The 23,926-nt window shown below is 35.6% G+C and overlaps 3 protein-coding genes across 6 annotated transcripts in view; 2 read left to right on the top strand and 1 right to left on the bottom strand.

Moving 5' to 3' along the window:
• LOC136343393 (uncharacterized) overlaps positions 1 to 17,103 on the bottom strand; it is a 44,452-nt gene extending 27,349 nt beyond the window's left edge. The window contains exons 1-6 of one of the 4 annotated variants that reach the window (XM_066290087.1): positions 16,980 to 17,103; positions 16,768 to 16,793; positions 16,588 to 16,703; positions 4,069 to 4,278; positions 3,654 to 3,790; positions 39 to 137 (exon numbers count right to left, since the gene is read on the bottom strand). In XM_066290087.1, the coding sequence (XP_066146184.1) occupies positions 39 to 137; positions 3,654 to 3,790; positions 4,069 to 4,270 (438 nt within the window). In that variant the 5' untranslated portion in view covers positions 4,271 to 4,278; positions 16,588 to 16,703; positions 16,768 to 16,793; positions 16,980 to 17,103. Of the gene's footprint in view, positions 1 to 38; positions 138 to 3,653; positions 3,791 to 4,068; positions 4,279 to 16,587 lie in introns of all 4 variants that reach the window. The other 3 variants (XM_066290086.1, XM_066290089.1, XM_066290088.1) reach the window with 3 other exon arrangements.
• Positions 17,104 to 18,552: 1,449 nt separating this feature from the next.
• LOC136343395 (STING ER exit protein) lies at positions 18,553 to 20,006 on the top strand. Its single transcript, XM_066290091.1, has 3 exons — positions 18,553 to 18,767; positions 18,832 to 19,217; positions 19,422 to 20,006. Exons 1-3 carry the CDS (start codon positions 18,647 to 18,649, stop codon positions 19,560 to 19,562), a joined length of 648 nt encoding a protein of 215 aa, XP_066146188.1. The 5' UTR covers positions 18,553 to 18,646; the 3' UTR covers positions 19,563 to 20,006.
• A 138-nt stretch (positions 20,007 to 20,144) lies between these two features.
• On the top strand, positions 20,145 to 23,840 carry Nsun5 (Nop2/Sun-like domain containing protein 5). Its single transcript, XM_066290090.1, has 6 exons — positions 20,145 to 20,290; positions 20,393 to 20,648; positions 21,757 to 22,034; positions 22,120 to 22,303; positions 22,442 to 22,546; positions 22,649 to 23,840. Exons 1-6 carry the CDS (start codon positions 20,159 to 20,161, stop codon positions 23,545 to 23,547), a joined length of 1,854 nt encoding a protein of 617 aa, XP_066146187.1. The 5' UTR covers positions 20,145 to 20,158; the 3' UTR covers positions 23,548 to 23,840.
• The last annotated feature ends 86 nt before the right edge of the window (positions 23,841 to 23,926 follow it).

Genomic DNA, 23,926 nt, shown 5'->3' on the forward strand with positions numbered 1-23,926 from the left:
TTAAAAATGCAGTTTATGACCCCAAAAGGGAGTCTCACCTGGGGACGGTTAGACTCCGTGATTTGTAAGGCACCATCAGGACAACCGTCGTTTATGAACGAGACGAAACGACCTAAAGTGAAACTATCGAAGATGACCTGAAAAAGCATTTTCGAAGAACTATGCAGAACTAGTGTTAACAAAACAAAGATCTTTAACAATATAAGTTTAAAATTTCCTAATGACGAAAAGCACGCACAAACATTAACAAATTATAAGTAATTGTTTATCGACATTTTTTCAACCTCGTTGATGCTCGCCAATCTGGGACTTGCACCAAATTGAATGGAATCATGCTATTAATGGCAAACAATAGGAATCCTTCCCGGTCAGTTGGCAGTATGTGGTCGAAGCATATTCAATGAAAATTGAAATACTAAAGAGGACTGATTTTGGTGGTGAAAGCTATTAAAGAGAGCTGATATGTAACTGATGGCAAAGCGGTTTTCGATTATTATTATGGCCGACGCATTAACATTGTCCAAATACCGGAAATTAATCCGTATTTCACTTCAAGTTTACGAATTAATTAGCGTATTTATGTGAAACGACCAAGATTTTCCGCTTTCTCTAATATTATTAGAAAAACTGACTGCGTTTTTGGGTATTCAAATCCACAAGCAATGTCGCCGTTTTCGTTTCATCAAATAAATCAAGAACGAGGGATAAATCGAAAGTGATAGAACATTCACTTGAAACAAAGGATCAATTGAACTAGTGCTTGCTTATTTGAAGCATTTCCTTACCTCAAACGTACTAAACGAGTGTATACTGAACACGGGTATTTGGCATTTTGCAGTCAGTACAAGAATTACATGATACAAGTTACAGTTTTTTTTTAAATCCCGTATTTGCTCGAATGAACGAAAAAATCGATTTTCTCAATGCAAAAACACATATGATCTTACGGGCATACAGGGTGTTTTTTTTCCAAAATTTGCCACCCCTCAGATTTTTAGAAAAGTGAATTGAAGGTAAAAATGCTGAGACACATCGGTCTGAAAATGCAGGGGGAAGGCGAAGAATGAAAAAAGCTGTCACCCCCGATCGACTATGCATATTGCAGGACTAACAACCCCTTCGTTTTTTTTTAGCAGGAAATGGGTCAAGTGACGTATTATTTTAATGGGATTCCAATTCTCCAAACAACTGTGCCAATATTTTTTTAATTTAATTATAGTTGGAAAAAATGGGTCATTCCATGAAATTCTCAAAAGAAGACCGAACACGGAGGGACACCCAATACTGGATGAGGATTCATTACATTTAAAACTGAATGATGCCTCTCTACATAATTTTTTCTTCATTTGGTGGTTTTCTAATAATATTTTTTCTGATGGATGGATTGACCGAAGAGGTACCATCGTACAGCCATCTCGACATTGCACTTCTCGACTTCTCCTTTTTCGAATACCTCAAAAGCGTGGTTTAAGCGACTCCTGTAGATGACATTCAAGTAACACGTCGAAGAATTGCACAAGCTTGTGGTAACATTCCACAACAGATATCTGAGGAAGTACGACGACAGTTTGAAGACTGTTTGCATTATTGCATGCCGAATAATGCTTTTCGAACATATCTTGAAAAATGAAGAATAATATGCTGGGAAAATACCCAACATCTTCACCCACTAATAAACTTCTTGTTATGTTGCCAACGTAAACCCTTATTAGTCGTCCTTAAGGGCAGTGTTTACATTAGTCAACTGCATACACATTCCACACTCTTCCCACGCTCATAACTCTCTCACCCGTCATTTTTCTCACACCTTCATGGCACCGTATTGATGAGCAATTCTTAGTCCTCAGCACTAATAATTCGCATTAATGAGGTGGTAAAAATATAAATGGATGACAGGAGGTTCACATTCGGTGGGAAAAATTGAGATTTGGATCAGTCTCATAGAATCTCTCACACAACACTCAACGCCTCTTCAACATCTCTCGTATTCTCTTTTTAACTCCTACAGTCTTAATAGCATTCCAATACTGCACTCAATTCATATAGCATTTGTCCTGTTCGAGGAAAACTCCCAATCGTCAAAGTTTCTTAACAATCGGTGATCGCTTGTGTTTTTCTAGTTTGCTCTAATTTTACAATTTGTTATGACTTTTGTCCCTTGTACAGTGGTATTGAAAATTTAGTGAGACAAATACAAGTGTGTTGTTACCAAGTGTGTTTTGTTCTGCATCGGTTCAGCACCAAATAAGCTGTGGTCCTTCGGACAAAATTAAAAACTACGCAAAACAGACACAGGTCACCTCGGCACTGCCAACCAACTGTGCTCCTCTTGTGCCTGGGGTGAGACAGCCAAAGAATACAAGCAAACTTGCCCCGTTCATAATTTGAAAAAAAAAAAAAAAAAAAAAAAAAAAGAAAAAATGTCCGCAGAGTTGATTAAAGAATTTGAAGACTTTTAAAATTATGTATGTTAAAATTACGTACTAGTCCTATTCACCCTTGTTAAAACAACGAAGATCTTTTTCCTTCTAAAGCCGATATGTCCGAGCATTTTTGACTTTGGGCTTTTAAAAATCTGAAGGGCGGGAAGTTTTCAAAAATACACCCGGTATGGATCCAACAAAACCCAATATGATTCATCAACCTTTAATTCAAGCAATTACTTTTTACCGTGCAAAACAACCTTTAAGGGCGCTTCGCTGGGGGATCAATAGCAATATTCTTCTCAGAAAGATAACTACCTAAATTCAATTTGGCTCTTTCATTTTAGGATGAGGTGGAAGTAAGAGAGAATAGACCGATAATGTTTCTGGCACGCTTTTCGAATTGGGAAAAAACTATCGACTTCTAGGATTCGTACTTTGCGGAACGATTAGAAAAAGATTTAGTCTTTTGGTTTTATTTTTATCGAACATGATCCTAAAGGAATTTGGCGTGAACAGATTCCATTCATTTTTTGGTGATTTTTAATTGGGAAATTTTCAATTACGGAACATAATGGATGAATTTATTATGCCGCACACTGGAGTGTCAAATTGGTCAACAGAATAAAACGTGCTATCACGCTGCAAATGGTGTATAAATCGTATTAAAATCCATTAGGTTGAATTTATAACTAACTTGGAAACTTGTTTCCCCATATGTTTGAGGTTATTAAATTATTAAAATTGTCTGCAATGCGCATTTGCCTCTTGGGAAATTCATGGTTTAAAGTTAAATATTTTGGTAGTGCTGTGACTTAGTTACGATCCGAAATCTAAAGATACAAAAAAAAAGTTGCATTGATTATATCCAGGATTTACGGGCCGTTACACGAAGCTTAAGAATGATTCTGATTAGTGAAAATTATTCAGAACAAGTTAGTCTAGATTATCCACAGTTCGTACTTCGGGTCTAGTTTCGGCGTGGTTAAGGAAAATAATTAGGCCAGTAAGGTTGCTTAAAGTAGCGGATCTTGGGACATTACGAGTTCGCAGCAAAAACTAGGAATATTTTTCCAATTCGGCTAATGGAACTTTGCGTAGGTCCTGTTTTCACGAGCATATATATGCGGCAAACGAGATTTGCTCGCTGGCAAAAAGACACCTCCGAATGAACACATCAGCGAGGTAATGACTCTTTGAGAAACACACATCGACTTAACTAGATATTACCTGAATTAAATCTCCATATTCACCTCCTGCAGCTGAAAAGGTTAAAAAACAAATGAAAGGAATTTTATCTTCTTTGGGTCGGTGCAGCTCCAGGTCATAAGTTTTCCCGATTATCCCATAATAGGTGCGATTACACTCTGAAACAAAAACGTAATTTTCCGTGGCGGCAACCCAGTTTGTGACTTGAAAAATGGAAAATTAAATGGATGATGAATTGCACTTTTGATCCTGGAAGTGTATTAAGGAATTTTCTAAATTGATTCACGGCTCAGACCTATGGCGTGACGCAGCATGGGGTCCTAATACCAAGAAAGTGTTACAATGACCCACAAATTTGATAATATAATGTCGTCTTCATTTAAATTGGATGCATTACAGTGGGCTTAAATGGACCTGTGCGCAAAAACTCACTTACTTGTGCAGTACCGAGGTTCATCCGAAGAATCTCCACAATCGTTTTTGCTATCGCAAAATCGATTGGCTGGCACGCAACGTCCATTCCCACATGAAAATTCGTGTAGTCTGCATTTAGTAGTTTTGACTGTGGCTTCCAGGAGTCTGGGCACCACACAAACAAGAAATAGAAGAGGGAGAATTAGTAAGACAACTGATGGCATTTCGGTGTCTGAAAGAGAAAAATATTTACTCACAAACTGGGAAAACTGCAAGGTGCATAGGGCACAAATAACGAGTTGGAGAGGTGCAGGGAAAGTGCTTTTAAACCACTTAAAACACTATTAGTTATTCCAGTTCCCAAACTTTTTATTGGAAGCCATGTACCTGGGTTATTAAGACGTAATAATATATTTAAAGTTTACGAAATGAGAATATTCATGGAAAGTTCAGAATTGCGATTAGTCCGTCTGGGAGTTGCAGATAATACCACTCAACTTTATAGCTTGCAAACTCAGGTCGAGTCGTCTGTTTGATTACTTTGATGGCAGTTTGTAAATATAGAATGATTAATTTGTTTGAAAATAAAGGAGGAGACGTTGGTCGAAAACAGAGCGTAGGAATGGGATTTTCCGTAAAAATCTTAAACTTTTACGTTCCCTTGCATCGGGTATAAAAAAGTTTAAATGCCGAAGTGCACGGCTCCTTATCTGTTCGCACCTGAAATAGGGAAAAGCTGACGGGAAGAATGAATTATGTAGCAAAAAAAAATTGTTACATTCACCAGGATTTCCATGCGGTTTACTTGTAATGTGGCTATTAAGCCAGCATAAGCGTTCCATCATAGAGAGAACATCAGTTGCGATAGTGCTCGTGCACTGGACACACGAAGTTTTATATTGTAACCTTTTACCATACAGCGATAAATCTGACCTAAAATTTCCCCCAGGGCTTTCCGTACAAAACCTTGATTTCCATCCCAAATTTCGACTGAAAGTAAAAAAATCAATTTAATTTCACTTTGAAAAAAACTAGCACTTCCTGCAATATTTCCCAATAAATTTTGCTTTGACATGATATTCGATCGCCTTTACTAGAATTAAGAGCTTCCTCGATTTTAATGGAAATAGGAACCTACTTCAATAAACGATGTTTTAATGAAATCGCCCATGATAATATTTAGTTGCCCTGAAAATTCAATTAAGATTACATTAACGTGAACAGTATTTCCCTGAATTTACCTGAGCAGCGTGCAAGACTGGGGAATTTTAAAGAGTTTCGAGCGCAATTTGGGCAAGTGCGGTACAAGTAACGCTATTTTGTACGGGATCAGCTTTTCGATGATCCGGCATTTAACATGTATGTTTTGGTCGGCCGAAGCTGGAAAATGAGCCAGAGTTAATCCAGAAGGATCGCGTATGATATAAACCTATTGACCACCTCATTAATAATAGAATTAACGAAGGTGATTCTGAATTTGACCTTTAACTGTGCATTTTCGAGGTTACCGAAGCGGTCTAGTTTTAATACTTAACAGGAGTTACAAGCCAGAAGAAATGTTGCTACAGACGGGCAATTTCAAGAAGCCAGGACTTGCAGGTGTTTAATCTTGTTAGAACTCAAAAACAGACCTTAAAAGTTCTTAGCCACATCCATTTTTCATGGATGCAGCTTAGGTAGGAAGTTTCTGTTTTTGTCCACTAACATGAACACTTTTGTCGGCGATTATCACCAGTTAGGTAAATTTGGTGTTCTCATTTGATATTTTAAATAATTTTAAGTAAAATGCCTTAAAAACAGTGTCAGTTAAGTTTTCATTGATTCTCTATTCCGTGAAAACGAACGAAAACGTGCAGTTTATACATAAAGCGCTTGTAGAAAGTAGCACAACACATTTATAACGCTCATAAACCTTTTTTTTAATGCTTAAACACGTATAACTTTATTTTAAAAAAGGCGTTTAATGCATTATTTTCGATGGTCGAATTTTTCACCTCTACCCAGCTACCTTTGCGAACTTTTTATTTTCAAATGAAACTTGTAGTATATCATATCAAAGGTAATTCAGTAAGGGACACGACGGCATACTCAGAACTAAAATTGAATCTGTAGATTCCTTAAAAATTCAAATTATTATAATAGATACAAAAGTAAGTGTCTCACCACAACATCAAACAAAAATGAAACGGATGCAATAAAAGCTCAAATTGAGCTTCAGTATCAACTTCTCAATGACTTAATCGTTCCTGGAATATTTTCATGCAATTATCTAGTATTGCTTTTTTTATTAATGCGAATTCTGTTTGAATTCTCAAACGTAGATCATTTGAATTTTGTGGTCTTTTTGTAAGCAGATACTTTTAAGTGATCCCCCAAAAAAAATCGAGGGGCGTAGGATCTGGACATCGCGGCGGCCATTCTATTGCGACTCTTCTATCGATTTACCTCTTAGAGAAAATCTCATGAAGATATTCTCTCACAGCCATAGCGTAATGTGATAGTGCACCATCTTGTTGGAATCAATTATTATTGGCTACTTGTTTCCCATTTTCTCCAGGAAAAATTGCGACGATTGATGGAAGTGTTTCGTTTCTCAATAAGTACGAGGCTGATGCGTTGCTTAAGTTCTCTCCTTTGAAAAATGAACCGATGAACTTGTGAACGATTATACCCATCCATACCTTGAGTTTTTACAGATGTCGTGTATTTAGTTTGTATCCAATGAGGGTTGTCTGTAGATCGGTAGTGTCAATTATGTCGATGAATATTGTTTATATTTATAATGTTACATTTAAGCAAAACGTAGCTTCATCCGAAAATAAAATTCTAGAAAAGAACCTATCATTTCCAATGCCTTTTTTGCATCAATTTGGATTATTCCACGCTGCGATCAAAATCTTCAATCGCCATCTTTTGGGAAAGTGAAATTTTTTATGGATCAAATTTTTCTAGTTTTAAAAAAATGTTTACAATTTTAGCGAGATGCATCAAGTTCATAAGCAAGTTTGCTGGTAAACTGTATGGGGTGTCCATCGATAAATAAAAGAATTTCTGGGGTTTTATCCCCACAAGTTGCCATTGGAGGTGTCCCACATTTTGGAAGGGCTTCCACACTCCTAATTTGTTCAAATTTTTCATTAATCCTAAAAACTACATTTCGATCAAGGGGTCGCTCTGGATATTTCTCATTAAATACAAGATCTGCTTTAGCCTCTTCGTAAGTTTTTTTGCGGTCTCCATGTCCCAAAAAGATTTAAATTTCAATTCTTTACTTCTCAAAAAAACGTTCGAGTTTTTTAATATTCTAATTGTGGTACATCCCCGATAAATGAATTCAACTACTAGTGAATTCTATGAAAACCAAAGTATTTCGTATCTAAAATATTGTTTATATTAAAGACAATTTGAAATTTCTATGTTTTATCGTAATTTTTTCACTGTCTTTGAAGTGAAATAAAAATGGATTGTCTATCTAGGAAGCAAGGCTTAAAAGTTTTAATCTCTTTAACATATGGACTTTGTTCTAGTTTTTTAATGAAACTGTAGATCCAATTTTAGTCCTGAGCATATTGTTGTGTCTTTTATTGAATTACCTTTCATTTGATATATAACAATGGGTTCTTTCCCATTTGAAAATAAAAAGTTAGTGGGGGTAGCTGGATAGAGGTGGAAAATGTTAACATCGAAAATAATACATTAAATGCCTTTTTTTTAATAAAGTAACAATGTTTAAGCATTTTTTAAAACATCAGGTTAATGTCAGTTATAAACGTGTTGCAATACTTTTCACAAGAGCCGTATACCTTCTTAAAGCTCTCGGAGGATTCTGGTTCAAAGTGAAAAGAATTGAAGCCTGTAAAGAGGATTGCGTTACTAATGAACTTGTTTCAGTGAGAAGATTCTGGCATAAACATATTACCATCACTCGGACGAATACTAACACACGAGTTAAGGGAACACTTTTACTTCCCACGAATTATTATTTCACGCTTTGAAGCAGGAGTTCAAAGCTCCATTTCCTTGTTCCTCGGAAAGAGCTGTGCTTACGACTGTGATTAATATGATGCCCTCTAATAGATTCTCAGGTACAAGCGGGAGCTTCACTGTTGCTGAGCTGGAACAGACCAGCAAAAAACCTGAACGCAACAAAAGCATTTAGCGCCCAGAAAAATGAACGGTGGCTCTATCGACGTTAAGCGCCGTTGCGTTTTTCTCAGGTGGACTTAGTAACGACCAAACACGGACCCTCAGTAATCTTGTAGGGGAAGCAAAATACGAACCCCCGCTTCTGGTTGTGCCTTCTTAATCAATTGCTTCAGAGTGATGTGCAGTCCTTTATTGCGAAATCGATAGTTCGATCGTAAAGTTCGGTACTTTTGCTTACGGCTCGAAAAGGGAAAGATCCATTGAAATGACTAAAAAGGCGCAACCACAAGGCAAATAAAAATTCACAGGTGTCTGTGAGTATCCGCGAAATAAATGACTATCATGCATACACCATTTGTGTGTTTCCTGGGCTAAAGCCAACGCGTTCTGTAATAAAAATGCTTTTCCCGAGATAAAATAAAATCGATGCAAAAGAGTTTATGTGTCTGACAGAAAGGGAAATAGAGTATTTGTTATGCGGTTCCATTGAAAAAAAGTCATTTCAGGAGATTAATGTGCAGCCGTTACGAGGTACCCACTCTGCGATACCTGGTGCCTCACGCGGATGCTCGCGACGGAGTAGCCCTAATCACTCGAAAAACAACGTATTTACATATGTTTAGTCCTCGAAGAGTTGTCTTTTTAAATCCGTAAAAAATCCTCTGTTCAATTCTCTATCTCCAAAATGATTGCAAATAATTTGCCCTTTGTGTCGATGTGCAAAAAGCCCAACATCACTTTTTTAAATATCAAATTCCACAACTCAACAAGTTAAAGCAGAAAAGTAAATTTAAACTCGTTCACCCCAACAGCTATTTGCAATTCCTTTTCAACTACAAATTGAAGCTTAACTGGCTTCTCTCTATTAATAAATAATTCCGATTGTGCTGTACCGGTTTGGCGGTAGGTCTTATGAAGGTCCATATAACGCTACTTTCCTCGTAAACTTTGATGCAGTTCGGAATGATCCCATTTCGTGTTGGGCTCCAAGAAAGCATCAGACTCTCAGCTGGATGCTTTTCAGGTAAATTTGCAAACTTCCGACCTTTTTTTTTTTTTATCCTTCAAGACATGTGAGGATTCTCGCCTCTCTAACTTTGTACCTGTTTTACTTCGACGAACTGCACCAAGACGTAGTTGCTAGACAAATTTATAAATAAGGATCAGTTTTCAGCCAAAACAAATAGAGCACTTTTCCACGATACGGAACATTTTTCATTCGACTTTTCTGTTTCCGAATGCTCTCGTAAATTATTTCTTACTGTTGTCATTAATCTTCATGACGGTCTTTTGTCCGGGGACCTTCCACCAATTTCTGGCTTAAGATTTAACGCGCTGTGGGCGGAAAAAACTGTCCTTCTCGTAATTGACCGAGTGAAATTTACACAGAATGGCATTACTCCTTGTAACGTAAATTTCATTCGGATGACTATTTGTTTTGCATGAGCACTTAGGGGGCATGAATGAGTTCAGTAGCGAAATTCGCACCTTATTGTCCGCAGTTATAAATTTGAATTTTAGATACTCACACATAATACAGAGATTGTGCCTGGCAAGCAGGTATGTAGTAAAATCGTTTGGATTTAATAAGCAACTTTCCCGGTTTAGACGGATTACTTTAACAATGCACAAGAGACCTCCCCAAAATTCAATTAGCTTTTCCCCGAAGCAGACAATGGGGAATCCTGCAGTTAAATATTAACAAAAGATTGGATGGAACGGTACAATTTTAATAAAGCGAGGATTCCTTAATTTAATTTAACGTTAGTTGGTTTGAACCACAAAAATAACTGCTCCGACACAGTGCGAGCCCTTAGCAAATAAATGTAAAATCTCAAACAAATACCTATGAATTATTCATAGTTTTTGCTTGGGCAGTTATTAAAAGGGTGTCTGCATTAACTAAGGATTTAATCGCGCGGAGAGTAGGGTTGAAATTATGGGTCATTATACACTCATTATCACTTACCGGCTCAGGGAACTTTAAAAATTGGCACCGCCCGCAGCGTTCAAAGTGATTTTCGTAATTTAAAATAACGAGAAAATATAGGGAAAACCGGTAATGGGCGGAAGTTTCTAAATTGCCAATAAGGGCTTCCCGCATCCCTTTGTATTGATTTTATCTAATGCACAGACACTTCGCAACAACCCAATAAACAAAACTTACGTGAAAAAAAAATTACGTTTACCCTAATCACTGTGGGGGTTGTAATACGTATAATAAAGAAAAATTAAACATCCTCACAGAATGTCATTATGAGACGCCGCGGAAAAAGTTCGCAGAAAAGGGGATTAACTTGCCCCATTTGAGGGCTTTGAATGTAAGGGTCTCTGCTTAAATTTTGAGGTAAAGCACATTATAAACGGAGGAAGTCAGCCTTATATCATTAAGCAAGAGTAATATAGGGAAGTTTTGTTGAAACAGATTTAAGGTTACTTGCGAATAAACAAACCAACAATCTGGATACAGTTCGTAGTTTGGATTTTTGCATGTGTGTGATATGTACATACAAATCACATGCACCAAATTAATTCACGGTCAACATGAAACGTAACCAGTGTCGTCGCAAAAATTGTATTTTTTCGGATTGAAATAGAAAAGCGAGTAGAACAAGGGCAGATGAAGAACTATTAATGTATGAACTAAACATCGAAAAAATAAAATGTAAACCACGAAAACTGATTTTAGTTATAGGGAACGCTGAGAAATTATTAACATATATTATCATGCCTCTGATCGTCCTAGAATTGTAACAAATAACCAGCTCAAAAAGTTCATACCACCATCTTGATTCAACCCGTATACACTCCCATTATCAATTTTGACCAGTTAAATTACTCCGTAGAAGACACGCATGTTACATGTTATATCTCGGTCTTTATCATTTGAGTATTACGTTTCCCCCACACGCCCTAGACACGTACGTGCTACCTAATTCGATGCACAACCAAAGGTCCAAACCATAAACTACCATATTCTTCTCCCGCGAACCAAGGAAGAAATTGAAGTCGCATCCGCGGTCTACTAAATGAAAGTGCCTGTAGCACTGTGGGGGTTAATGCGCCTCATTGCAGAGCAAATTCATAGGGGCCTCGGGTCGCCACCCAATTAACAGGGGAAGAAATGCCTTACTTCCTACAAACTTATTCACTTCTCAAAATCAAATCCAATGCGACTTCGCTTAAATCCGAAAGTTTTTAAATTATGTAGAACTTTTGCAAAACTGAGTATAAGCTAAATCTCTGAGATACAGCCTTTTAAGATCAAGCAATTTGCCATATTGTAGTACATATATCTTTCCATTTAGCTTTGTGTGGAAGTTTTTTTACGTGTCCTCGTCTGAAAAGGTAGATTTCAAGTAAGTGATTTTATATTGCAATTATTTTGATTTTTTTACAGTGGTTTTGTATCATATGCATTCCTTTCGTTGCTGTCCTTATTTCCTACCCTCCCTTTCTGCCTGAATTTCCTAGCCTATTTTAATTAATTGTGACCATTTTCCGGAACATACTATAGATTGCCCACAACATTGACGGTTCCTTCTGTTCGCTTCAAACGATGCCATTTCTTGTCAGCCATTCGCCTTTTTGTCAAGAAACTATGGCTTCGTTCAGTCCGGGACATTTACTTGTCCATGCCGGTTAGTTAATTTATATGACAAACATAAAATCAAAACATAGGAATGATGGAATCGATCCGAATTGTCGATACATGGAGTGGTTAATAATGTATTATACTGCGAGGGTATGAGATACGTTGCTACGTTCGGAGCGTGAAATTCATAATCCAAATCGCGCTGAGGAAAGACTACTAGAATTTTCCTTCCACTCGATTTAACTAGATTTTCCAAAATTACCATAAATTTACCTAAATTCCCATTTATGTGTATAAAAATTGTGAATAAAATTTAAAAAGCCCTTTGAAAGAGAAAAAAATCCTCCCACGATCCAGGTTCTGCGCTAAAGGTTTTATTAATTTATCCCCATTTAACTAATTTTTCCGATATTAAATATCCCCTATTTGAACTCCAGGTGTTACGGCATCCAAATTGCCCCACGTATTGGTATGTATAGCCCATTTGTAATAAAAGGAAAACCGTTTAATAAATAGTTATCATAGTGGTGCTTAACCCATGGCAGACTCATCAGCATACCGTTTTGTGTGCGGAATATCTAATTGCCTAATTACGATACCACTAAAACATATGAAATGATTAAATGATACAGAGCAAGCTAAAATAATTTCAAAACACGAATCTAATGATATTTAATTGAAAACTGGCATTTTAGCAGCCCGATGCAAAATATAAGTTTTTATTTAAATATTGAAAATTGATATTTTGTATCCCGTAAACAACTTACTAAATAGGTTAAACGGTAAAGGAGCAAAAAACATACACCGCTGAAATGTGGGATAAACCCACATTTCAGCGATGTTAAATCGTTTTTTTGATTGCATATTAGTCAAACAGTTTTATTGGAAGTTTGAATGTAATAAAATGCTTTCAAACCAATCTGGTTGCCCTATTGTCGGCTTTTATGTAGCTGAGATCCGATTACTGCTTAATTTAATTCAATCTGTTCTCCCATCTAAAACCACTACAGCTTCCCAATAAAATTTAAAGAGGATCCTAGCATGTATAACATTTTAGAAAATGAGTTTCTAACGACTACACGACGAACACGAAAACGTAATTAGCTTTATGCCATAGTGGTGCTTTTAAAATATTAGCTAAGTAATATATTACAACAGATTTTACGTGGGTACCGGGTTAAATCTGGCCCTTGTTCAGTGAACTATACCCTACCTTAATATCCTGCCTTCTTTCAGGAAGTGATAGAAAATCGCAAAATAAGACGAGTTTCTGAGTAAACATTATTTCCGAACAAACATCTAGAGCTCTCAAGTTTTAGGCTTTTTTTTTCATTTTTCCCCTGCAGTTCTTTCAATTTTATCGGAAGTCGTAAATCAACCAGCTAATTCGAAAATCTACAGGGTGCTGCTTTTTGAGTTTTTTTGCGCGATATTCTTTTGGGTCTTGGGGGCCATATTCAAAATGCTCTTGATGCTCCATGGAGGCACGGAAGCATTCAGAACACCTGCTCGCGACTCGCGGTAAAAATGCGGTATTTTCTCCGATTTGGAAATTATCGGAAATTCGGTAAGAAAAATATGAAAAATGCAAGTTAAAATCACGTATGTTTTATTTCCACTCGTAAGCAACAAATGTTTAACATAGAACGCGAAACGAAAAGTTTTCGAAGCATTTTTGGTTTCACAGAGAAAACGTGATGTCCACCTAATCTAAAAGAAAAAAAAATTAATGAAAACAAACATTAATAATGCAGGCGAAAATAAAAAACGAAAACGAAAATGCATAATGTCGAAAATTAATAAAGGTGACATAAACGCGACACTACCGTGCAAGAGAGCAACAGTTGTTGCCAACAAAATAACGAAAAACAGATACTTCGTCGGCGATATTAAAATAATAATTAATTGCATGATATGAATATTATATTAATAGCGACATGTTGATAAGTGCACGCAAAGGTGTATTGATTCGACTATACATGAGAAGATACAAGCGATCTACAGCAGTACGAACTAAAAACTGTGTGTTCGGGTATTTTTGAACGAAGGTAAGCAGTAAAGTATTATTACTACCTTATCTCCCACTATTATTACCCCACCATTATCTCCCAAATTGCTATCAGTGAAGTAATCTAGCCATAATCGTTACGAATTAAAAAGTCTATTCGCGCTGACCATTTAACTAAAATGGTCTTAATAATGGTGTAAAGCACAACGTGGCGATCTCAGTCGGAGCTGGCGTTACATTACATAATAACGCAGCTACGGCTAAGCAGACTTAAGTTTGACACGACCAAACCCGTTTTACATTTTAATAATATTAATGGTTTGATGTTATTTGCGTTTCAATAGTCCTTATTGTTAATAATGAACAATGACCCTGGACAAAATCAAATTTTAAACTCGCTTTGTGATCATACTGACGACCAAACTGACTTTTTATGACCCCTCAGGAGACATGCGCTCCTCGCCTGCAACTCGAAACTTAAACATCCGCCTTGGGGTATAATGACCATCATAAAAGTCCATGTAGTAATATACGATTAAACTTTTCCTTATCTTTATGTGCATCCGCATTAGTCTCCCCTAATATAAACCTTACATTGTATTGATATAGTTCAAAAATCATGTCGGAAACGGAATTACAGAAATATTTTCTTTGGGTTACCAGAAAGCTTCACAAATTGAAACTTTTGCCCACAATTGCTTCAGATCTAACCTGATCTAACAAACATGGGGTTGGTAGAATATTTATTAGAAATTTCAACCTCATGTCGCCACTCTAAACTTTATTTTCTTAAGTATGAGTAAACATATTTTGTTACAATTTTTGGCATGTAGAGGTCGCGACCTATTACACTTGAGGAAAAATCAACTGACCAAAAAAATACAAGTAGAATAGATACAAGGTGTTTCATAAACATACAGACAATCTTTCAGGGGATGTAGAACTCACAAAAGAAATATTTGGATCGAATAAAGGTAAGTGTAAAATCGCTTCGTTTCCAAGATACAGACCATTTTTTTTTTATTGTTCGAATATTTCGAAAACGGTTTAGGATAAAGACATGAAATTACGGAGATGGCATGGCAGGATAAATGTGCATGTTCTGGAGTAAGCAGAATATTTTCACCTGCACCAGTTGCGTGCGTGTGGCCACTTAATAGGATGTTATTAATGAAAAAATGGTAGGCCACTGACTTTTTTAATAGGATTATATATTTTTTTAATACTCCATCAATTCTTAATTAAAAAAATCCTTTAGTGTTTTGTTGCTCGAATAACCGTTTCCAAGATAAAAAAATAATAATTTCTTATTCCTATGCCGACCAGAAACACCGGTCTAAGTTTCCAAGTGCAATTTTAACTTAATTGTTTAGGAGAAATTTATTTATTTTTCTTTTAGTAGATGTAGAGGACATGAAGACAATCACGTAAAAAACGTGCCTCATCGCAAAATAAGACTCTTCTTTCGAAGCATGGTTTCGATAAGTTCTTTGCCATTTACATATGTGAAAACGTCAGATGGTGTACAAATGTGATATACCGAACGCCACTGGTGTAGGTGGAGATAAGCTGCCTAGTTCAGAACGTGCACATTTATGCCACCACCATACCGCAATTTCATATCTTTATCCCAAACCGTTTTTAAAACATTAAAAAATATTTAGAAAAATAGTAAACACTCTGTATTTTGCAAAAGAAGTGAATTCGGACCTAATTTTATCCGATCTAAATATTTTTTTATGAACTCTACGTTCCCTAAATGTGTCAATACCTTTATGAAAACAGTCTGTATGTACATGTACATATATACGTCCACCCATCTCTCTCAGACTCACAGTTTCTGTGATAAGCTTTTCTTGGTCTAACACATAAACGTTTGATAAAAATAGTAAATCGCATTTTTGGTCTCATGATGTTTAATTTTGTTAAGCTTGCAAATGTGTTTGATTAACTTTTGTTCACAAAGCCAATATTTATATGAAAATCGAATTAATAATTTAACTGAGACCTGAAAATATTTAAAATATTATTTAAATAATGTTTATTAATATATTATTTGAAACCGGTTTTATATTGCTTTTGCTAAATTTGAAGTTAAATGGTCTTCTAATATGAAAAAAAAACTTACATTTGACATGGACTGATTGCTATTCACTCAGTAGTTTTTACTTACTTAATGCGTTGAATTATCCCTTAGTGTGATTGTCCTTACACCACTCAAAAGGTACCAAAAAAAAATGAAAAAAAGATCCATACTCGTTTTTAAGAAAATAAAGTTGACGATAGTAGCCTGAAGTAGAACCACTGGATGAAAATTTTTCTAAACCATTTTGAAGGTGACGCAAAATAATGACACCAATTTTTGCGTATTTTAAAGATGTTTGTCAAAAATTAACAACAATTTTGCAAATTTTCGGTTTTTCTCAATTCTTCGCGAACAAATTGGAATTTTCGAATTCGGGAAAGGGCATTCTATCGAATGGCTCAGTTTTGCCACAGTTTAATCGACCTTGCATCTCCGGGTTTTGATCCTAATTGTGAACGCCGAATTTAGGCCCCATGTATATGATGTTCCACTTAGAAAAGTTTTGCCGACTTCAAAAAAACGATAAAAATAACCACATAATAATGCGGAAAGTGTGGTTGGATCCACCATAAGTACCGAAGTTCACAAAATCTTATAAAACTTATATAAGGTGAATCCCTCATGTGGTATTGGAATCGCTCCCAACTTTTTGTCACACACTTGTATATTATAGGATTGACAATACAGGAATGTGGACTATACTTACTTTAACAAGATTTAAATAATTTATTATATCTTCATTTCCGTCGGATGTTACTAACAGCCACTGTTAGTCTTGTTCAAACTCATAGTTTTTGTGTCTCCTTCATGGCGCAAGAAAGCCTTATTCCATATTTATTATTATTAGCATTATTTAAGAAATGTTTAATCAGAACAGGTGCTTTACCTAAGTGCCCCGAATTAAAGCGGGCCCTGTGGAAAAAATATTAATTGTTATTACTGTGGCGTGCACTAGAATGTCAAGTTCAGGATTAAAGCGCTTAGTGCAGCATCACTGTCCCTTTTGAGCTGAACAAGTACTGATTACAAGACATCGGGTTCAGTTGAATTGATGAGTCAACTGAACCGGAAATGGGACAAAAAAATGAAAAATCTGACCTGGACAAAATACATGTAAGAAAGTGTGCGGATGGCAGTGTACGCGTAGGTCACGTGATCGTGCCCAGGTTAGAACCCTCGAACGACGCGATGGGGCCCCGTTTCGCGTCCTCCGGGATGCGGATTCGACTGCGGCGGCGGGATCCGGCTGATCCAGAGGTCGCGTACTCGCGCAATCCAGAAGAAGTCCAGGCAACGATGCCACTTTGAATTTTTGTATTTGGGGTCCGACACACTGGTTGACATCAAAATATGCAAGAAAGGTGTAATGTCTCTCCAGGGAAGATCGTAGACTATCCATAGTGCCATTTTCATTCTGGCTAATTCAAGCTGTTTGTGTACTGACTCAACCTCTTTTATCTTAACTTCATTTACTAATAATAAATTCGGAAATTGTTTTTATCTCTTCAGACTGTTTTCATTTCCCTTTTTTTCCGATCAAGTTTCATTCTATTTAAAATATCATATGTAAAAAATATTAATTTACCGGACCCAATACTAACGACCAAAATTGGCAGAATATCATCGGGAGCTGAATTGACTTGCCTGGAAAGTCGCGTATAGAGAACGATGCATTCATTAAATTTTAAGTAGATATGACAATCGTGCACTATCTGAATCAATAGGAATACAGCGCAAGTTCTCCATTTCCATCGGATACAGCGCTCGTTACAGTTGCTAGTCGCTATGCCACTGGCAGTCACAGTGAGAGAAACCTGTGTCAGCAACAATTGTTATTATTGTTTCAATCAGAGATAAATTTCGTATCATTCACATGAAAAGTTTACATCTAAATGCATTAAAAAGGAACTTTCCATGGGTCATACATAAGCAAGATTTCCCCTTAGGCGAAAAACTGAACTCTACCGATGCGGGAAATACCCCAGGGCACTATTTATTTCCCACTCACAAAATCCATTGCTCGGCTTCGCACCTGATTCGATTGCGAAACATGCAACTTTCGGAAAAGTTATAAAAGAAAACATTGTGTGAAATATTTTCTTTGCCATCGTTGCATTCCCTTTTTATAATCAAATCGGTGTATAAGAGTTCAGTATAGAAACATATTTGAATTTAGGAAAAATCATTAAATGTCCTTAATCATTTAAAGAACTTTTTTGAATTTTATTGGCAGATTGCTATAGATTAAAATCGAATTTAGGGGCGATTTTTCAACCTCCACTTAACTTTACCTGAAAGATAATTTCAATAGAAATGACAATATTAGAGAAATTTTTGAAATAAAAAAGCAACGACTAATCTGAACTACGAAGTAATCCAAGAGATGATATCCTCTCTACCTCTTTGTTCGTACCAGGGACCGCCTACCGTCAAACTTGTGGTAGAAGATGGTTCCCGACGTTTTTCAAATTCTTCAGCGGACGACCTAGAGAGGAACCTACTCCAAATCAATGCTTAAACATGATACTTCTACATGCAATATTGTCTATTTAAGCCAACTTGTGAACTTACGCAAAATATGGTGTAACTCGGAACGATTCAAAGTGTTCCGTCTAGGTTTGAGCAATGAGGGTGCGCTTTGAATGCATCCAATGTCAAACTTGTTATTTTGACAATTTCACATTTACAAACCATCAATTTCTTAAAAATATTCACAAATTATAAATTAATTTGTCTTATGTTATTTTATCTTATTTATAGGAAATATGCCCAAAGTTGTGTCCCGCAGTATAGCATGTTCTGATACAAAAGATCAAGAGGAATATGGGGATGAAAAACCATTACACATTTATTACTGTTTATGTGGTCAAATGACTTTGATCCTAGGTAATTTAAACACATTTCCCCTTTTATTTAACATCCCTAACCACTAATCAAATGCTCTATTTAGATTGCTCTATTGAGAAGCTGCCTCTTCGCAAACGAGATGGAGCAAGAGTGTTGGATGGCACAAACCATGCCCATAAAATAACTTGTGATAGTGATGAACCAGTATTCATTAAGAGGCCTGAAGGAATTGAAAGGCAGTATCGGTTGAAATGCAAAAAATGTGGCCTGCTATTATATTACAAACATGAGCCACAGAGCCCTGTTAGTTTTATAGTTAGAGGCTCATTAATAACTTCGACAAATGAAGGCCCAATTGGAGATATATATAATCAAGTTGCAGTAGAGAAACCAAAGAAAATTACGGTGACTAAACATACCAAGAACATGGGGAAATTCAGTTCAGTGACTGTTTCTACCATTGATGAAGAAGAAGATGAAATTGAGGCAGTACGTACTTAAATGACTATATTGTTAAAATATGTGAAGGGATAGGACAATAGGCAAATGTACTTGTTGGCAGGGTAGTAGCATTCGGACTGTTTTCATAAGAAAACTACATTTCCAAACTAAATAGAAAAAAATTAGTTTGCCAATTGTCAAAATTTCCTAGGTGTAAGATTGCCTATAATTTATATGTTATTTTGTTTATAGCGTGAAGTAGCAGACAGTTATGCTAATAATGCCCGAATAATTGAAAAGCAGCTGGAAAGAAAAGGAAATAACAAAAGAAAGCAAGATCATACCAAGACAAATGAAGTGAAGAGGGTTAGAGGAACTTTAATTGATAAGTAAATTAAGTAGGTACATAGTTGAATTGAATTTTAAAATAGAACTGTGAAAAATTATTTAATAAAAGTGATAAATAGTTAAAAAATATTCTAGGTTTCATGATGTTCAAGCTGTTAGATTACTGTTGAATACAATATTGTTCTCTATTGCAAATAATTCCCATAGCATCTAGACAACCATAGAAATCATTTATATTTAGCAATATTAGATAAAAAATTATGTAACTAATGTAAATTAAGTCTAGAGCAGTCCAAACTTCAGCAAAAAAAAAAATATATATATATATATATATATCTATTAAAAAATTGGAAAGTGATAAAACATCACTGACGTAGCAATATTGTCAGTCACCGTGTCATACTGTCAACTTCAACTGATGTCAAAGATCAATAGTTAACTTATGATTTCATTTGCTTTAGTAAATAATAAAGAATAATGGAATTCTGATTGATTGATTTTAAATCTTTTCGTCCACTTACCCCTTATCCGGTTTTATTTTAGATGACCAATAATTACATCTACTAAAGTGTTATTAAGTGTACCACAAAGTATCAAGATTTTCGTAGACTTCTTGGAACATTCTCCATAACAGGTAAACAATGGGCAAGGAGGATGGTTTCAACCATTCTATTAAAGTTCCTAGACTTTATAAAGAGACAGCTAAAATATCCCAGAAGGTTGCTGAGGGTGCTGGCAGCATTAAACAGTTAGTTTACGAAAAAACCCACTTTGTAAGTCTTATTGATTATGCAAAAATCTCAAGGAGTTCTACAAGGCACTTGTTATGATCCATAAGTAGTTCTTACTTATTTTTGACAATTTTCTTTTTCTAGAACACAAAAGCTCTTTATGCCTTAGTGGTCACCACCTTAAAGAAGTCAAAAGAACTTGATCTGTTACTTAAAAGAACCCATTTGTTAGAGAAAGAAAGTCGCCTAAATCCCTGGCTTGCCAGAGTGTTAATATCAGAACTGTTGTGGGGTAAAAAGCAGTTGCCTAAAAATGATGCAAAACCTATACTAACTGTACTAGCATATGAACAAGTCTTTCGTGCACACCTCAGTGACAATTCTGTGGCGAGCTCCTCAGGTAAATACAAGCATTTAATCTTTGCAGTTTTGATATAATGGAAGATGAAAAGCAAGTTCTTACTCCAAGACAACGTGAGGGTGAAGATGATGCTTTTGAATATGGTGTAAGACAACCAATAGTACAAGGAGATAATTGGTTGCCTCAACAATCACGTCGTGCTGCCAGGGCTATAGCTCTACTTCTGTTGTTTAGTTTTCTCATGTTTACAATCCCATTTATTGTATTTTTCGCAACTAGATATTATCTAATTGAGTATTTTCAACTAGAACCATTCAACGGTAACTCTATAGCAGTATTTGTATCTGTTGTGAGTGTAAATATAATAATTGCTATTTATTGTTATATAGCTTATAAGGAGCCAGAGTATGATAGTGAAGGTAATATTATTGACGAAGATCAGCCCGTTTCTAAAGATCGGCCGGACTGTAAAGGAAACTGAATATTTTTGGTGAAGATTTATCAGTAAATTCATAAAATAATAATAATGTGGTAGGTGGTATAATATTTAAAAATGTTACAGTTTTGATAGAAATTTCAATTCACATTTTTAAGGTTTGAACAGGAATAATTTATTATGTCGATCAAAACAGATGCATTATATTTTTTAAGGGACTGCTTGTACATCATTATTATTTCAATGGAAGTAAAAAAATTAATTATTTATATGTTGTCAAGAAATTCTTCTTCATTCTTGATAGAATGGTGAAAGCAATTGTTTTGTTCAAAGTACCAATTTTTTTAGTTAAGATGGCTATAGAATAGCGCGTTAAAGGGTCGTTTCTTTTGGCTGGTACCTGCATAATGTATTGTATATAATGTGGTAAAAAATACTACTAAAAACCATTTGAAATGCTTTTATATTCATTTTTTTTTTGTTATTTACAAGCTAAGAAACACAAATGTCAGGATTTTAACGGCAAATTAGTCTTAATGTATAAAAAGTTCAAAAGATCGTATAATACATAGTGTTTTATTTGTTGAAGACAATTATGGGAATTTTTCTTCCTTGCTATATCGTGGAAAAATTTGATTTCGTCCTTGACGATTGAACATTTCGACTACATGATTAAAGCGCCCCTGTTATTCAGCAAAATAATTTTTCCAGCTTTCACAGAAGGCCAAACCAAACCGCGGTATGTGCGTATAAATACACTTGTCAACCCCTTCAATGAGGCCTTAAACCTGTTTGAAGAAGAGGGCTGGATGTTGCTAGCATCGAAAAAGGGCCAATCATATACAGATTTTTTGGAAAAAGTCTCTCATCTTGAAGAAAGTTGTTTTTTGAGAGATATGCACATCCCTGATTTGTTGGTATTTCCATGTGGTACAGAGTTTTATAACCATCCAGGCTATAAAAAGGGTGCTATTGTTCTGCAAGATAAGGTAAGTCCCATTCCTAGAAAGAATTTTTTCATCACCAGAGCCTTTAAAGAATGCTAACTTAATACTATAGCATTTTTACGTTTAGGCCAGCTGTCTTCCAGTTCATATTTTGTCTCCTCCTCCTGGCAGCATTGTTCTCGATATGTGTGCAGCTCCGGGTATGAAAACAACACAATTAGCAACAGTTATGGAAAACACCGGAAAGATTTATGCAGTAGAACAGAATCCTCAGCGTTTTCAAACTTTGAAAAAAATAGTGGAAAAATCAGGTTGGTAATAGGTATTTAAGCAGAAGTCATATTGTAGCATATTCCACCAAAATTTTTGTTGTTTTGTATAAAGAATTTTTTTAATTCTGCGTTGAACAACATATTTCCTTACTAATGTTTATTTTGTCGAATTTTTAGGCGCTACATGTGTTAATTTAATAAATCAAGACGTCCTACGATTGGGTGAGTCAGACTTGCCAAAAGTTCAGTATATTTTGGTAGACCCGAGTTGTTCAGGATCAGGTAAACATAAAAATTTTCATTTACACATCAAGACCAGACTTAAGAATCTGATGAATCATGGCGAATAGTAGATAAGTTTGTTATAGGTATTTTTTCTTTTAGGTATGACCGATCGTTTAGATCACAGTTCCATTAAAGATAGTTTCAGACTTCAAAAATTAGCCGGTTTCCAAATAAAAATCTTACGTGCGGCCCTATCGAGATACCCTAATGCTCAGCGAATAGTTTACTCAACCTGCTCTTTGTACCCAGAAGAAAATGAAGATGTAGTGAGGCAAGTTTTAGAGACCAACAACGACTTTAAACTGGTTCCAGCAGGGAAGTTTTTGGACAACCAATGGATCAATTTTGGGTCTTCCAATTTCGGGAAAATCGGCGAGTACTGTCTGTATGCCAGGCCAGAGGAGGATTTTTCCAATGGTTTTTTCCTAGCGGTTTTTGAGAGACTGAAAGACGGAGAACTTAATGAATTCTACAATGGCAAAATTTCAAACTATGAGAAGCAGATGGAACAGAAGAAAGCCAAAAGAGATAAAAAGCGGAAAATGAATGCTCCAGAGACTGCATCACTGGATCTAAATGAAAATATGAATACTTTGGAGAGAATTGATGATATCACTAACAAGAAAAATAAAAAACCGGGGAAACTGGACACGAAACTTATAGAGCTGCTAGAGGTGACGCCAGATGGACTGAAAAAGACAAAAACAAATTGGCCCACCCAAAATCTATCTGACCATACAAACATTGTTTCAGTGGAAAATTTACAAAAGAAAAAGAGAAAACGTTACAAATCACAGGAAACTTTATTAGAGGTTCCATTTGAAGATGCAAACGTAAGGACAAATATTCAAGATGTTGCGGATGTTAGCAAAATTAAAAAGAAAAAAAAACAAAAAGTAGAAGAAACAAAGGTAGAATTGCAGACCTATGCAGAAAAATCTGGTGAAGATATAAAAAAAAGTAAGAAAAAACGAAAGAGGGATGATCATACTATGTAGTTGGACTACAAAATTGCGAAAAGTGTTACTAAATGTTTTAGTTTTGTGGGGAGTTGCTATTCTTCCATTCAAAAGCACTCTGAGTATCTTAATAAAATAAAGTTGAGCATCTTGTTCCATGAATTTGTATTCCTATACATAATATTGTAACTTATGGTCACATGAACCACTAGAATAATGAATTATTTTAGGAGATATACGGTACTTCGAAACATTTAAAACCTATTCTTATTAGTAATCAGTTTTCTACCAAAATATTACATTTTTAATTAATTAAAATAATTTTAAAAATTTCTGTGATTTTTCTTTCTATCCCCTTAACAAAAATTTACCAAAAAAGTTTGGTCATAAATACCATTAGATGTACAGCGTATTAAAA

The sequence above is a fragment of the Euwallacea fornicatus genome, chromosome 14 (genome assembly GCF_040115645.1).
Source record: "Euwallacea fornicatus isolate EFF26 chromosome 14, ASM4011564v1, whole genome shotgun sequence".
Classification (NCBI taxonomy): Eukaryota; Metazoa; Arthropoda; class Insecta; order Coleoptera; family Curculionidae; genus Euwallacea; species Euwallacea fornicatus.

Excerpts from the sequence above, each read along its gene's own strand:
- Nsun5 (XM_066290090.1), top strand. The coding sequence starts at position 20,159 with ATGGGCAAGGAGGATGGTTTCAACCATTCTATTAAAGTTCCTAGACTT. Across the intron at positions 20,291-20,392 it reads TTTACGAAAAAACCCACTTT|AACACAAAAGCTCTTTATGC; the intron begins GTAAGTCTTATT and ends TTCTTTTTCTAG. Across the intron at positions 22,304-22,441 it reads AAAAATAGTGGAAAAATCAG|GCGCTACATGTGTTAATTTA; the intron begins GTTGGTAATAGG and ends TCGAATTTTTAG.
- LOC136343395 (XM_066290091.1), top strand. The coding sequence starts at position 18,647 with ATGCCCAAAGTTGTGTCCCGCAGTATAGCATGTTCTGATACAAAAGAT. Across the intron at positions 18,768-18,831 it reads TCAAATGACTTTGATCCTAG|ATTGCTCTATTGAGAAGCTG; the intron begins GTAATTTAAACA and ends TGCTCTATTTAG. Across the intron at positions 19,218-19,421 it reads AAGAAGATGAAATTGAGGCA|CGTGAAGTAGCAGACAGTTA; the intron begins GTACGTACTTAA and ends TTTTGTTTATAG.